Source organism: Oncorhynchus clarkii, chromosome 5 (assembly GCF_045791955.1).
Source record: "Oncorhynchus clarkii lewisi isolate Uvic-CL-2024 chromosome 5, UVic_Ocla_1.0, whole genome shotgun sequence".
In the NCBI taxonomy this organism is placed as follows: Eukaryota; Metazoa; Chordata; class Actinopteri; order Salmoniformes; family Salmonidae; genus Oncorhynchus; species Oncorhynchus clarkii.
The window spans coordinates 69036734-69051446 of NC_092151.1; the positions used below are offsets into that span (position 1 = coordinate 69036734).

Below are 14713 nucleotides of genomic sequence, written 5' to 3' on the forward strand. Positions count from 1 at the left end.
TTCTCCGCAGAATAAAAAAAAAAAAAAAAAAAAATTAAGCTAATTTCCTTAATTTTCTTCCTTCAATTGCCAAATGACTGAGAGACAATTTGCAGCTTTAAAGCTAATTTGCTGCAGTGATACACTTTCCCACATGGCTTATACCTTGTTCTTATGCTATCTGAGTGACTCAAGCATAATAACAAAATCAATGGGGGCTCCATGATTTTAGATTATCCCTGACTGTCTGGTTTTTATGTTGGGGATTGTCAGTTCTCAAAGATGATCTTATTAAAACATATATAAGTCCATTATCTTTTCTACATACTTTATATAGGGGAAACACTGATCTTGCTATGTGCTCCTCGCAGGATGCGGTGTCGCTGACCCCCTCTCCAGGCAACTTCCCCTCAACAGGAAGGGTGCTTATTACGAGGTGTGTCATTTCCTATGTCCCTGTTCTCATTCTGACAGCTCCTAATGAAATCCCCCCTGCGTGCACACACACACACACATCGATGTTACCTGCCTTTAAATCCTGTCAGTGGCTGGCTCTAATGAGCAGCAGCACCTTTACAATCCAAAGGCGCTGTGACATTTGGGTCCCCAGGTCCTCTCTGCTCTCCCCAGGGGGGATTCCAAGAAAATAAATTTTTTGCTGGCATTTACTACTGATATTTGAAACCCAGCATCAGACCCTTTTTCACTGGGTCCAGAGACCCTTGTCATCAGTTGTTAGAATGTCAGCCATGTTACGGAAATCAAATATTTATGAATCTCCAGTTGTTACCATTTGTGACTGATGTTACACAGTATTACACAGTGACTGAGTGTGCAGTACATGTCAAATATATCAGAATATATAGGTATATAAAAGCATAGGTATGTGTATTGATTCATTAGGGGAGAAAACACACAGTAGAGGGCTGCGGGTCAAGACAGAGATCATTGCCGCACGGTCAGCATTTTTCACGTTGCGGGCGGTCAGACATATTATTTTGGGATGAAAATATATTTTTGGTCTCACAGATTATTTGGAAACATCATCTTTCTGCTTTGTAAAAGCACATCTTTGTCACATTATTAATCTTTGTCGCTGCTTCACCTTCAGTAGCCTACCTTTCCTATTCTAGTTGGGTGTGTGAGATCAGCCTGGTCTCAGACTAGACATAACATAGGAAATACGTGACACTGAAATTATGATATGTTACATTTAGTGGTTTTACATATGACAAGTATAATGCAAATGACTAGCAATCCAAAGGTTGTGTCCAATCTCATTACCGCAAACTAGCATTAGCATTTGAGCTAATTACCAACTTGTTTTTATTACTTAGCATGTTAGATAACCCTCCCCCTAACTCTAACCTTAATCTTTTTAGCTAACTCTTCCCCTAACACTAACTTTTAACCTAACTCCTAACCTTAACCCTAATCCAGCTAACATTAGCCAGCTTGCTAACGGCAACCACCTAGTCACCTAGCTAACGTTAGCAAATATAAATTGGAATTCGTAACATATCATACATTGTGCAAATGTAACCTATTGGACTAATGGCAATTCCTAACATATCATACACATTGTAATACATAACATTTGATAAGTAATGGATGATGGACATCCACAAATGAATACATACCATACGAAATGTAACATATCATACTAAATGAAGTGTCTCGGATTTACGTATAGAATAATGAAAAATGCGTATACTGTATATGTGGTCTCATTGAAATAGAGTAGGCTGCCTATGCATGGTTGTAGAATCACTGGCAGTTATCTTTCCAAGGAAATGTCTGAAAATCGTCGCACTTCTAAAAGGTAGGCTATAAAAATAGCTTGCAAAAGTGCAAGTCTCCCCAACTCTGCTTTTCTTCCAAATCCGTCAAGTATATTGTCATATAGCCTAGGTAATAATGGGCCACGTGAAAATCTCAATTTAACTCAGGCTATTTCTTAGGTTATTTTTGAGCATTTTGATATCGCCTATAGGGCACAAAATTGCTGAGACCATGGCTGGTTGGGACCAGTTCTTGCAGTTGTAGTTGGACAGAAAACCTGTGGGTGCAGTATGAAAAGCTGTGGGTGCAGTATGAAAAGCTGTGGGTGTAGTATGAAAAGCTGCGGGTGCAGTATGAAAAGCTGCGGGTGCAGTATGAAAACCTGTGGGTGTAGTATGAAAAACTGCGGGTGCAGTATGAAAAGCTGCGGGTGCAGTACGAAAAGCTGCGGGTGCAGTATGAAAAGCTGCGGGTGCAGTATGAAAAGCTGCGGGTGCAGTATGAAAAGCTGTGGGTGCCGTATGAAAGGCTGCGGGTGCAGTATGAAAAGCTGCGGGTGCGGGCGGGATGAAGAAATCAGTCCCACGCAGACCTCTACACTGAAGCACATTCAATTAGCATCATGAAATATTCATGCTGGAATGGTTACAAATTATTTTTGAAGAAAGAAATGTTTGATGTCAGGTCTCACTGTGCCGATACAGTATCCTTTTTCTCTCACTAGCATGGAAGAGAGCAAACAGAAAAGATGGGGATGATGTGCAATACCAGTTAAATAGCTGAGTGCAACAGGGTTGAGTTCTGTATGACACAGTTGACATAGTTCTCATATGTTACAAGCTGTACTGTATATGAAAGTGCGGGTTGGAAAATAAGCCTTAACTTCCATGGGAGTGTGTTCTAGATGCATCTTGTTCAATTCTGAGGTAATCGGTCCTGTCAACGAAAGCTTCATCCTAGCCTCTCCCCCTCATCTTGTGCTTTAGCCGTCACACATTTTAGTACAGTATGTCTCCCTTCTATGAGGGTAGAGAATGCTCTCTCTCTCTGGCAGGTGTGACCAGTAGTAGGGTGCATAGTTAGACAGTAGGAAAGACAGGCTGCTGGGTTAGAACTAAAGGAAAATCAGGGCGGTTGCCGAGGTTTTTAGTCCCATATGGCATGGTTAGTTGCCTTGGGCTCGACATGTTAGCCTAGACGTGAGGGAAACCTTGTCATAGGCAGGCAGGCAGCCAGCTGAGAGGGTCATCTGTATACTATGTGTGTTCTGCAAAGCAATAGTAGTCACGTGGTCTTCTCTACCCTGCCTACCTGTATAGTTTGCATCTACAGAGCCTTGAAAGCTGCATGCATAGCTGGCTTAAAGCGACAGTCAGCAGCTGAAACAATAACAAAGTTTTTCGCTAAAAAGCTGAGGGATGGTGCTCGAGAAATATAAGCACTCTCAAATTCATAGACAGAGTTTAGGAAAGTATTCAGACCATGACTTTTTCGACATTTGGTTAGGTTACAGCCTTATTCTAAAATGTATTTAAAAAATCTGCATCGATCTGAACACAGTACCCCATAATGACAAAGCAAAAACAGGTTTTTAGAAATGTGTGCTAATTTATTACAAATAAAAAACTGAAATATTACATTTACATAAGTATTCAGACCCTTTAGCACCTTTTGCAGCGATTACAGCCTCGAGTCTTCTTGGGCATGACGCTACAAGCTTGGCACACCTTTATTTGGGGAGTTTTTACCCATTCTTCTCTGCAAATCCTCTCATGCTCTGTCAGGTTGAATGGGGAGCATTGCTGCACACCTATTTTCAGATCACTCCAGAGATGTTCGATCAGGTTCACGTCCGGGCTCTCGCTGGGCCACTCAAGGACATTCAGAGACTTGTCCCGATGCCACTATCTTGGCTGTGTGCTTAGGGTTGTTGTCCTGTTGGAAGGTGAACCTTTTCCCCAGTCTGAGGTCCTGAGCCCTCTGGAGCAGGTTTTCATCAAGGATCTCTGTACTTTGCTCTGTTCATCTTTGCCTCAATCCTGACTAGTATTCCAGTCCCTGCCGCTGAAAAACATCCTGTTAAAATTTGGTTTCATCAGACCAGAGAATCTTGTTTCTCATGGTCTGAGAGTCTTTAGGTGCCTTTTGGCAAAATCCAAGTGGGCTGTCATGTGCCTTTTACGGAGAAGTGGCTTCTGTCTGGCCACTCTACCATAAAGGCCTGATGGTGGACTGCTGCAGAAATGGTTGTCCTTCTGGAAGTTTCTCCCATCTCCACAGAGGAACTCTAGAGCTCTGTCTGAGGGACCATTGGACAATTCCTTCGACCTCATGGCTTGGTTTTTGCTCCGACATGCACCGTCAACTGTGGGATCTTATATAGACAGGTGTGTGCCTTTCCAAATCATGTCCAATCAATTGAATTTACCACAGGTGGACTCCAATCAAGTTGTAGAAACATCTCAAGGAGGATCAATGGAAACAGGATGCACCTGAGCTCAATTTCGAGTCTGATCGCAAAGACTGAATACTTATGTAAATAAGGTATTTCTAAAAACCTGTTTTCGCTTTGTCATTATGGGGTAGTGTGTGTAGATTGCTGAGGATTTGTATTTATTTAATCCATTTTAGAATAAGGCTGTAACGTAACAAAATCTGGAAAAAGTCAATGAGTACTGTATGCACGCTAAAAACAAAAGGTTCCTGTAGTATCCTTTAGAGGTTCTTCAAGTTGAAACTGTGGGGGAACCCCTATAAGTTCTTCGAATAACCATTTAAAAGGGTTCTTCAAATAACCTTTTTAATGGATCCTTGAAGAACATTTGGGGTTAATTTGATGAACTGCCCCCCCCCCCCTATTATTATTATTAATAATAATAATAATATACATAACAATAACAACAATAACACCATATTTTAGTTTTCAGTGTTTATTGTTATTTTAGTGGCAAAGCAGAATAAAACCAATCTAAAGATGAGGTGAACTCCCAGCAGAGCCCCAAGTTCAATGGGTATATCCTCTGGCGTGTTGATGTTAATGTGTTGATGTTTTCTGTATCCATATCCAGAATGATTTTTCAGTGCATGGTGATCGAACAGGTTTCCTGTTAAATTCATCAGAGATGAAGTCTGTGAATCCACATTTTTTTAAATTATACAGATGATTAACAAAACATGCACGACAATATTCATACCTTGGTTTTTGTGGAAAATGTGAATGAACTGTTTTGATAATGGTTTTCATGCACATACCTTGTCCATAATGTAGAGGCCTATCGGATATTCATTGAAGAGGTAAGGGAGGAGGATGATACATGTGATCTGCATAACATACCAATTGACATACTTGTGTGTATGCCTCCTCGTCTTTGTATACTTGCAGAAAAGGATGCAAAAGTGAGCAGTTCAGTCGTCTGCACCCAATACATCTTGCCTTCAACATATTCTTATAGCCTACATATTCTTACCTCTTTGTTGATTTGCTATCCATTGAATTTTGATTTGCACAAATATGAAAAGATAGGTGGTATCACCATAAAACAATATCAATTTACATCATTCAAGGGACAAACCGTCCCTTTAAATTGAGACCTTTACATTTTTCAGTTAAGTGCCTGCACCTGCTATCCTTTGAAATTCAAATCCAAACGTTTCAGTTGGGCAGTTAGGTTCCTGCAAGAACGCCCACCAACTAACGAGGTTCCTCAATGAACCTATTGGGGGCAATTTTCAGTGCTTAGAACCTTAAGGTTCTTCAAAGAACTTTGAGGATCTTAGAAAAACCCTTATTGAACGCCTAATTTGTAGAGTGTAGAGCAAGGACTGACCATCCAGATATCAAAATGATAGTTTTAACCATGGTTTGAGGCAATACAGTGTTTACATTTACTTTATTTACAAACATTGGAGTAAAACAAGCTTATATTTTGTGTTCTGATGGGGTACGATAGTTGAACTAAGCTCATGGGGCATTTACAAGTTATATTCTTCAAGAATCAATGGGTCCATATCAATAATGTATAAGTCAAAAAATGTATACACCAACTGCTGATTGCCCCTTTAATGATGAGTGCAGGTTGAGGTTACTATTTTGTTTTAGAATGTTAATGCAGTCAAATCCTCCCCAGCCACACCTGTGAGCATTTGTTTTTCATCTGTGTTTGTTTCTGCTTTGAGAGTGTGAGTCAGTCAGTCAAAGAGCCAGCCTCTCTCTGTTATGTGCCTCTAACATTTGAATAGAGTAGGATGGCATTGCATCAAGTGCACAACACATGGGTGGATGTATTCAGTAGTGTCCTGTTCCTGAGTACCACCTGGTCCTGAGTCATTGATCAAAGAGATCCACAGAGCTGTGAGCCCTGTAATTGGCTGTATAGCCATGTACACTGCACTACATGTGTCCCATGGGCACCAGGCTCATGACTCACTCGGCCCCTGGGAATGAGTTGTGCTGTTGGACTTGATTTGAAAGGTAAGTTCTTGTATATTCTGCTCTTGATCAAAATGTTATGGCACAAACTGCATTGTATGAAATATTTCACCATACAGGCTATATTTCACCATAGACATTCAGGAATTTATCAAAGGATGTGAAATATTTGTTCATGCAACAATATGTTTTATAGCCAGTACTGTCGAAGGTCAGTACTTACTCCCCAGATTCATTGGCTTTTGTATGTTAGAGAGCCCGTTGTTTTTATGGTCAAATCAATGATTGATTGAGTTGGTTTGTTTCCATTTGGATAGGCCTAAGATCCTTGACGAATGTGTCGTATGGATGCCCATGTGCACAATGTGAGATCAATTGAGCTCAAAGCATTAATGACCTAATCTGGTTGGAGCCTCAGGGTTCATAGTGCATTAAAGTGTTAAGGGCCAGGAGCCCCGGAGTCGGCCGCCTGCTGCACGCCTCACCAGCCCACCTCTTTTTCTGCATTACAGAGTACTCAAGCGTGAAGTTGCACTTTATCAGTCAGAGATGAACACAAATCAATATCGGCACAACGAGGGATATGGAAATTCATTTGGAAGGGGTGTGTAAGAGCTAGGCTGCAGTAATAAATCAATTTATCATCTGACTGGGAGACAGCATTACTGGTGAGACAGACAGTGTGTGTGTGTGTGTGTGGGGGGGGGGGGACAGAGACAACGGCACAGGAAAACAGTTTGGCAGTTAGACAGACGGAGAAGCAGAGTAAATAGAGGGAGAGAAAGGTAGACTGAGGTAAAGGGAGAAAGAGAAAATAAATACTGGGAAAGACAGAAAAACAGAGTCTCCCTAATCAGTGCAGTGGAACCAGGTGCGACACAAAAGTGTTGAGGCGCTCAGTACTCCAAGGGGGTCAGAGGGGTTGAAAAGTCAGTGTGCAGGGCCTGGCCCTCAGTCACTTGGAGTTTAGGAGTGACGTGATTCTGACAGCATGCTGTCATGTTGCCGTCCTGACTGATATGATCCAACCATCCCCTCAGTTAGGGGACAGCCATGCACAGTCATGTCACAGGGCACTGCAGTGCCTTGCTCCAGCATCTCCGTTCAGTTGCTTTATAAGCCTTACCTTAGCTTATGAGAATGTGATGGTTTAATGATGTGTTCCGATAAGGTAGGCTACAGTGTACTTTACTCTTAACTGTTTTCATTTTTTGTCATGTATCTCACAAAATCAATCTCAGCATGGCTGCTGGGTGAAACGGGATGTTTACGCCAAATGTTCTCTCCAGTGTTGAATAACCTCTGTTTTCTTCTCCAGAATGTTGCTACAAATTATAGAGGTGTCATGCCATTGCCTACTGCTCTAGCGTTCTGGCTACAAGACAAGAGGAAAATAAATGACTGGACTATTTTAATAGAATGAACAGAAAACAGAGCATTTCCATTTCCCCCTCCCATCCCTGCCTCTCATTGCTCCCCTGTTTTGGTTTTCCTGTACCGTATTGTCATGAAGGAGCATGATCATAAGCAGGATGAGTTTGAGTGATTTGTGAGAAGGCCTCTTTCATTGGTCATACTGTGTATCTCACTCTTTCATGTGCTGCTCTCTGCTTACACATGCTTGATCTAGCTCGCATGTGTCTAGACTAGCGCTTTGTCAAACTTGTGTGTCTGTGTGTGCCCCCGTCTGTCTTTCTGTGTGCCTGTGTGTCTTTCTGTGCCCCCGTCTGTCTTTCTGTGTGCCTGTCTATCTGTTTGTCCATCTGTGTCGTGTTTATAGTACAGTCCATTGCAGTGGTCTTTGTGCTGTTACTCACTAAATTAATCCTGTCTTGGTTTATTCTGCTGCAGTCTGACCTATTTCCTGCTTTATTATTTTGCCAATGAGGGAGAATTAAGCAATTAACCTCTGTGTGTTTGGAGCCACTTAATACATTAACTTTTTCCATTTACATTTTGGCACTCTGTGATCCTACAATGAAATTACTTCATTTAGGTTCTATTTTACATATTTGCATAGTATGAGTCCACTAATGATTCAATCTGGAGTATTCTCTTTTAGCACATTAACATTCACAGACGTGGGCTACTTATTGGAACATAATGTTAGAAGACACCCTCACAAACATCCATAACAATTATGCTTTTGTCTGTTTACTTGAAAGTGGGAAAGAGGGGTGAGAATGACATGAGGTAAAGCTGTGTTCTGAAAACCCCCTATCTGTTTTACTGGGAACGACTTATCTTACATTCTTGAATCTTTTTGAAAGAAAGGGTCCTATTTTGAAGATCCTTCTTGTTTTGTTACAGTACTTTGTAACAAAAGTCTTACTATCTCATAGCTACCAAGCTCCACAAATGTGTATGATATTGTTTACATTCTTTCTCTTTCAGTAAAAGTTTTCACAGGGAAAATCACTTAAGATTTCTTTCTCTTTTGAGCGTTTTTAAGGTTTGTGTGTTCTTGTATTATCTGTTTCCTCCATCTTCTCCATTCTTGATCCTAGGTCCCCTTACAAAGAAACACAATGATGATTTAGGTGATAATGACGGGGCGGAGGATGAAGGTATTTTTTGATGCCAAACTGATTTGCATGACAAGGAACCCTCCAATTTTTCCTCTTTGATTTTTTTTTTTACATTTCTTGTCCTTTTTTTGAAAGTGAAGATTTTTTTTCTCCGTAATTTTTGCTGGATGTGTTTTGTCTTTTTTGCTTGATGTTTTAAGAGTATGTTTAATGTCGCACATCATTCCAGAGTACTTAATTGTTAATAATCTAACATAGGTTTTTGCTTGAATTCTTTTTACATTTTGTAAACAAATAAATACATGTTGCATCCCATCTAAAAGAGAGTAACTATTAACCCTTCAATTAAATCGTAACACCTTTTTGCATGATTTTTCACAACTCTTTTCCTTTTCCAAAATAAAATATACTATTCCAACCCTGGGGAATTTGATACCCTGATCAATCCTAACACATAAGTCACATTCAGTTGTGTTATAAAAAAAACTGTACGTTTCCTATGCAACATGTATGGATGTTCCTGGATCGTTATGGGCAAAGACCTGCAACATATTGATCACAAATCCCTTCCTAACGAGGCCTCTTCATCACTATTTTACACAAGTTCAAGTACATTATGGCACAGTTATGTAAACCTAGGAATCAAGTTCAAATGTTTAAATCAACAAATCTAAAACGGGCTCCTCACTGAAAAGTAACAGACTGAAGAAAGTACTCAAAATACCCCAAATTAAGTTATTCAAAGAGAAAGTGAGAAAGTTAACTTCCTACTTAATGACAGAACACAGTCTTAATAATGCACATCTCCTGTATAATCTGGTGAAATAAGCACCAATTACAGAAAACTAAACTAGGAATGCGGCAGCTATCTTTGATCTGCAGCAACTTGCGATTTCCTGAGTACACACATCAAAAGATTAGAGACACAAATATACAGTGAAATCCCAGCCAGCCTCTCAAGTATTCACTTGATAAAGAATCCAGGCCAGACTAATAATCCTCTCTAAGACAGAAGACAATATGCTGTTAAAACCAACGCATTGAGATGTGTGAATGAAATGGCCCAAGGACCAATCGGCTTGATATCTCACTGGCGGTGCTCTTTTGACATTTAACCTATTGCCACAACAGAGATATGTAATCAAATAACAACAACAACACACTGCCATGGAACCTCAATGTCATGGAATGTAAGATGTGCAGTTCTCTGTAGGTGCCACTCCACCTGTGGATTTGTAATGGATGGAAACTTTTGTCCTCAGGAGGATTGTGACAGGGACGTTCTCTTTATACTGTAGCTTGTTAGCAAGGCCATCCAGATTTGGCATTGGATGGAGATCCAGTGCAGTGCTTTTACAGCTAGTCTTCTGTGATGTGAGCGCCTGTATAGGAATGCACCAGTCCTCACTTACCTCTGTACTTTACCTACAGCTAGGATTAGCCTAGCATGCCATGGTGTCCACGTAGGATGCATGACCGAACCCTATGATTAGTAGGCCCAGTTTAGAACAAATGGCTGAATTGCCATCTATTCTCAAAAGCCAGCACACACAATTCCCTGGCATCTATTCCTCATTGATGGAGGTTTAAAATGGTTTGACCTCTGTCAGAGATGCCTGGAATCCCTCCAAAGGATTTAGAATGTGCACTTGCTTTTGCCACTCACAAAGATGAAGTGAACACAATAACAAACAGCATAAAGGACTGTGAATGACATGAATGATGTAATGGACATCCTGACAGACACTGTAGCCATAACCCTCTGTGACCAGATGTGTGTCACTTTAATCTGCTGTTGGCATCCACACAAGAGACAGAGGGGGGCTACATATGCACTGTGTGAATATTTCACTTTCACATGTACGCATGAACGCATGCATTGACATAGACATACAAACAGACACGCAATCTTTCCAGTTAGTCTTCAGTCCTAGTTTTATTTTACATATTTAATCATTTACCTTGCTGTTATGTTTGTAACTATATGGAGAGATCAGGTATTACTCTCCTGTCTCAATGCTGCTCTAGTTTACACACTTGCGTGAATCCAGCTGCTCTTCTGTGATTCAATTAATTAATCAAAGTGAATGGAAGATGTTAGGATTCTGATGCGCACTTTATGAAAATAATTTAGATTTGCCCTCCGGATCTCTCTCTTTACAGTATCTCCCACTCTTTCCCTATTTCTCTCCCCCCTCTCTTGTTCTCTCTTTCTTTCACCAAAAACGTATGCTTTTGCACGCACACACACACACACACACACACACACACACACACACACACACACACACACACACACACACACACACACGCGCATGCACATGCACTCAGCAGCTGCTCAGTCCTAATCAATATTCTAGAAGTTATGGATTGCCTACTGAAGACGTGAGGATTAGAGGTGCCCTGGCATTTTCTTCCCGCTTTCACTGGAAATGTAAGAAAGAGAGCGAAGGAAAGAGAAAGACAGAGTGGGAGGAAGAAAATCAACTAAAAGAACAGAGATGGGCTTGGATTTTGCAAATACAGCATCATGTCTTGCCATAAAGGCATTGTGGAAGATGCCATCCTACTTTCCTTACTATTTAATTACTTTCCTTAGCTCTGAGACCTCCTGCAAGTGTCCCCCAACACCAAACATCGATAAGATATTGAACATGAATGTGGATATTTTGCACCCAAGATGAAACGTCTGTCTCCTTTGTGGAATATAAAAGTAATCAGAAGCCTATTTTTTTGTATCCCTCCCTATCCCCCATTTAATTCAAACCCAGCGGCCAAACTAGATGTCCTCCCTCAAAGACGGCATCAATTGAGTTGATGTCATTATGCAAAGTTCAGTAAGCGTAACACTTTGTTAAAGGGAAACGTTGGATGTCTGAAATTGAATTAAAAACTTTTCTTGAAGAATGTTAATCATTAAAACATTTAGGTTCAATCTTGTTTATTAGATTCTACGTTACTGATAAAACTAGCCACCTGTGCCGCTTAAATTGAAATGTCAGTTTTAATCTCTACGCTTCTTTAATGCTGACAGTTTATTGGCCCCCCAAAAATAAGAGCCCATAAAATTTCCTGAAACAAAAAACAAGATTAATATGGAATTTTCAATCACCAGGAACATGTCATACTTGTCACGTATGAAATGAACGGTATCACGTGCAAAGCAGAAATTGTCTCAAAGCTAAGTCAATGTGTCCGAAATTATGAGAACTAAAGCGTCCACAATTTAGATTGCATCTCCAGCTGTCATTTTAATTTGTCCTTTAATCATTTCCTTCCCCTTGCAGACATCCGTGAAAGCGGTAGCCCCAAGCCAGTGATGGTATTTATCCATGGGGGATCCTACATGGAGGGCACTGGGAATATGTTTGACGGCAGCATCTTGGCAAGTTACGGCAATGTTATCGTCATCACAGTGAACTATCGGCTTGGAGTATTAGGTAAGGTTTTCCAGATTTTGTCCTTATCACTAATCCCCCACACTAGCTACCTATATATATACCGGACAGTAGGCGCCCATCAATGCTTTTTCTTTGCCTTGGGGGGACAGTGTGAAACAGAGTGAAACGGAGGTGCTATGGTTTCACCCTCAATGAGATTATGCTGTCATTTGTTTTCATGAATATCCTTATTCTCGCTTCATATGGTGATTTACCCCTCCTGAAAAGCATCAAGGCTTTAATGCACACAACTCTGTGGCAATATCCTCCTTTCACTCACACCAGCAGCAATATGTGTCAAAGGAAACCGAGCTTGGAGGCACAAGATTTAAGATGATAGTAAATATGGGGTATAATTATAACCATGAATACTTTATGACCAGCCCCCAGCATGAGCCCCAGCTTTTGTCCCCATAAAGCAACTATTTCCAAATTGATTTCTCTCCATAACAAGTCTTTATTTGTACAAATTATGAATATTAGAAAACGTGGTATGTCAGATGTTTTTATTGTGAACAATTTGGCAACAACTTGAATGCCTCCTGAATTTAAACTAGCAACAATAATAATTGGAATTTTAAAACATTAGGCCTGATTCCTCTGGACTGGTTTCATGTTGATAGTGTTCATGTGAAGATTTAAAAGCACCAGTTTTGGTGATGATCAGGTAAGTGGTGTGGCTGTGTTTTCACTAATGCTGATTCTCCTGTCAAGCTAAGAGGCTGTGGTTTGGTGCTACAGGAAAAATGGGAGCATATTTAATCAGATGTATCTTTTTAGCATCACAAAGAGTCTTGTTGACATTTTCCTCAGTGTTTGTATTTACCCCTGTGGCGGTGGGGTAAGCGGATCAAACCACTCAGCTCTGCTGAATGAGATGAGCAGAGTAACGTTACAGGAGCAAAGCAGACGCTGTGTGATGTGTGACAAGCATGCTCTCTGCTCATCTGACCAGCCAATCAAGGGCCTGTCTAACAAGGCCCAGAAGTGCCTTGGCCTCTTTGGCCCTTTTGTAGTCAGGACTGTGTGAATGTGCAATAGGAAGTAACAAAGGGGCCCTGTCATCGTGGCCCCTTCATCTCGTGTGTGTGTATGTGTGTGTGTGTGTGTGTGTGTGTGTGTGTGTGTGTGGGGGGGGGGGGGGGGGGGGGGGGGGGACGAGGAAAGGCTATTTAACCAATGCTGCTACTCCTCCTAATTAACCTGACAATTAGAGGAGAGCAGAAAAGAGGACAAGAGAGAACGGGAGAAAGAGAGCGAGAGAGAGAGAAAGACTGGGAGAGAGAATGCTAGTGGTGCTTTTCTCTCCCACTAATGATCCTGCCAACATTATTGCACCTTTTGGGTTCTTGGTAAAAAAAAATTCTTGCCACCTGATGATTTGTTTTTCTTTGTCAGGGAAGGCATGCAGAGTCATAAGGAGCCCGAAATATGCAGAGTGGCTGATGTGAGCTTTATTTATCGGTTTGGGTGTAGCGCGGGATGGATTTGGCCAGGGGCCGTTTCTCGGCCTGCCTCCGTGTGTGTGTGTGCAGATGTGTCAGGGTTTTGTAAGACGCCTTAATGGAATAATGGAACTCTGCTGTCAGCGCATCATTATCAGAATTGCTCTGAATTTATGGGCCGAATCATACTCATCATGGACTCCTGTATAAGACCACAGTCTGGCCGCGCTTCAACTCACATAAGACCTATTTAAAACACAGCCCTGTGCACTGTAGTGTTGGCGTGAACCTTATGGCCTCAACACATTCTCTGGTCCAATCCATCGTTTAGCATCCTTTAAATTCCAGAATTGTAGAAGCTCACAAATATGACCTTTTAGTAGTTAAAGCCAAGGCTAATAAAGGAGTTAATAACATGTCTAAATCAGGATGGCTTTTATTGTGCTTAATGACTCCCTGTATCAGAACCCAGCTGGCCCTGAAAGCATCTGAGCAACAGAGGAAAGTGATCTACCACCGCTGTCTGGGCATTAGCCAGGTAAACAGCCCAGGTTCCACTGCTCCTCTTATGCTAGGCCTGAGCACGCAGCATGTCAGCGTGATATTGCACCAGGCAGGGCTCCGGGAGCAGATGCAGCCAGCCATGTTCTTCCCATTGTTTACCCTTTCAACAATCTTCACCGCTGCCTTTTGTTCTTGCTGAAATAATTGGTTCTGCAGTTTTTTCATTTAATCATTGCATGTGGCCCGGTGTTGAGGATTATTGTTTTTCATGCTTATTTATTTATTCTCCCTGAAACAAATACCGCAGATAATTTGTTTCATTAGTCTGCGTCTCTTTCCTTTCTGTTGCTTCACGGCTGGCCTGCCCATTGGCCCGACTAACATGTTAGCTGCTGGCCTCAGCCTTTGACTGGTAACCCTGGGCTTGCCTGAGGATCTTTAAGAGGGACATGGAAAGTGTCGGACCCCATTTCTATTAGCAATGCGTCTTGGGAGATGCCTAATTTGAGTATGTTTATTAATATGCGTTTAGCGGTTCTTCAGGATTGCCCTTTCTCTACAAATGCTACATGTATACAGTGTCTTGTATCTTGAGTGGATATTATA

The 14713-nt window shown here is 41.3% G+C and overlaps 1 protein-coding gene across 1 annotated transcript in view; it reads left to right on the forward strand.

The window, feature by feature from the left end:
* Positions 1 to 14713, forward strand: part of LOC139409332 (neuroligin-1-like) — a 270255-nt gene that overhangs the window by 66855 nt on the left and 188687 nt on the right. Inside the window, exons 3-4 of the mRNA XM_071154310.1 lie at positions 8698 to 8757; positions 12006 to 12158. Of these exons, the coding sequence (XP_071010411.1) occupies positions 8698 to 8757; positions 12006 to 12158 (213 nt within the window). The remainder of the gene's footprint in view (positions 1 to 8697; positions 8758 to 12005; positions 12159 to 14713) is intronic.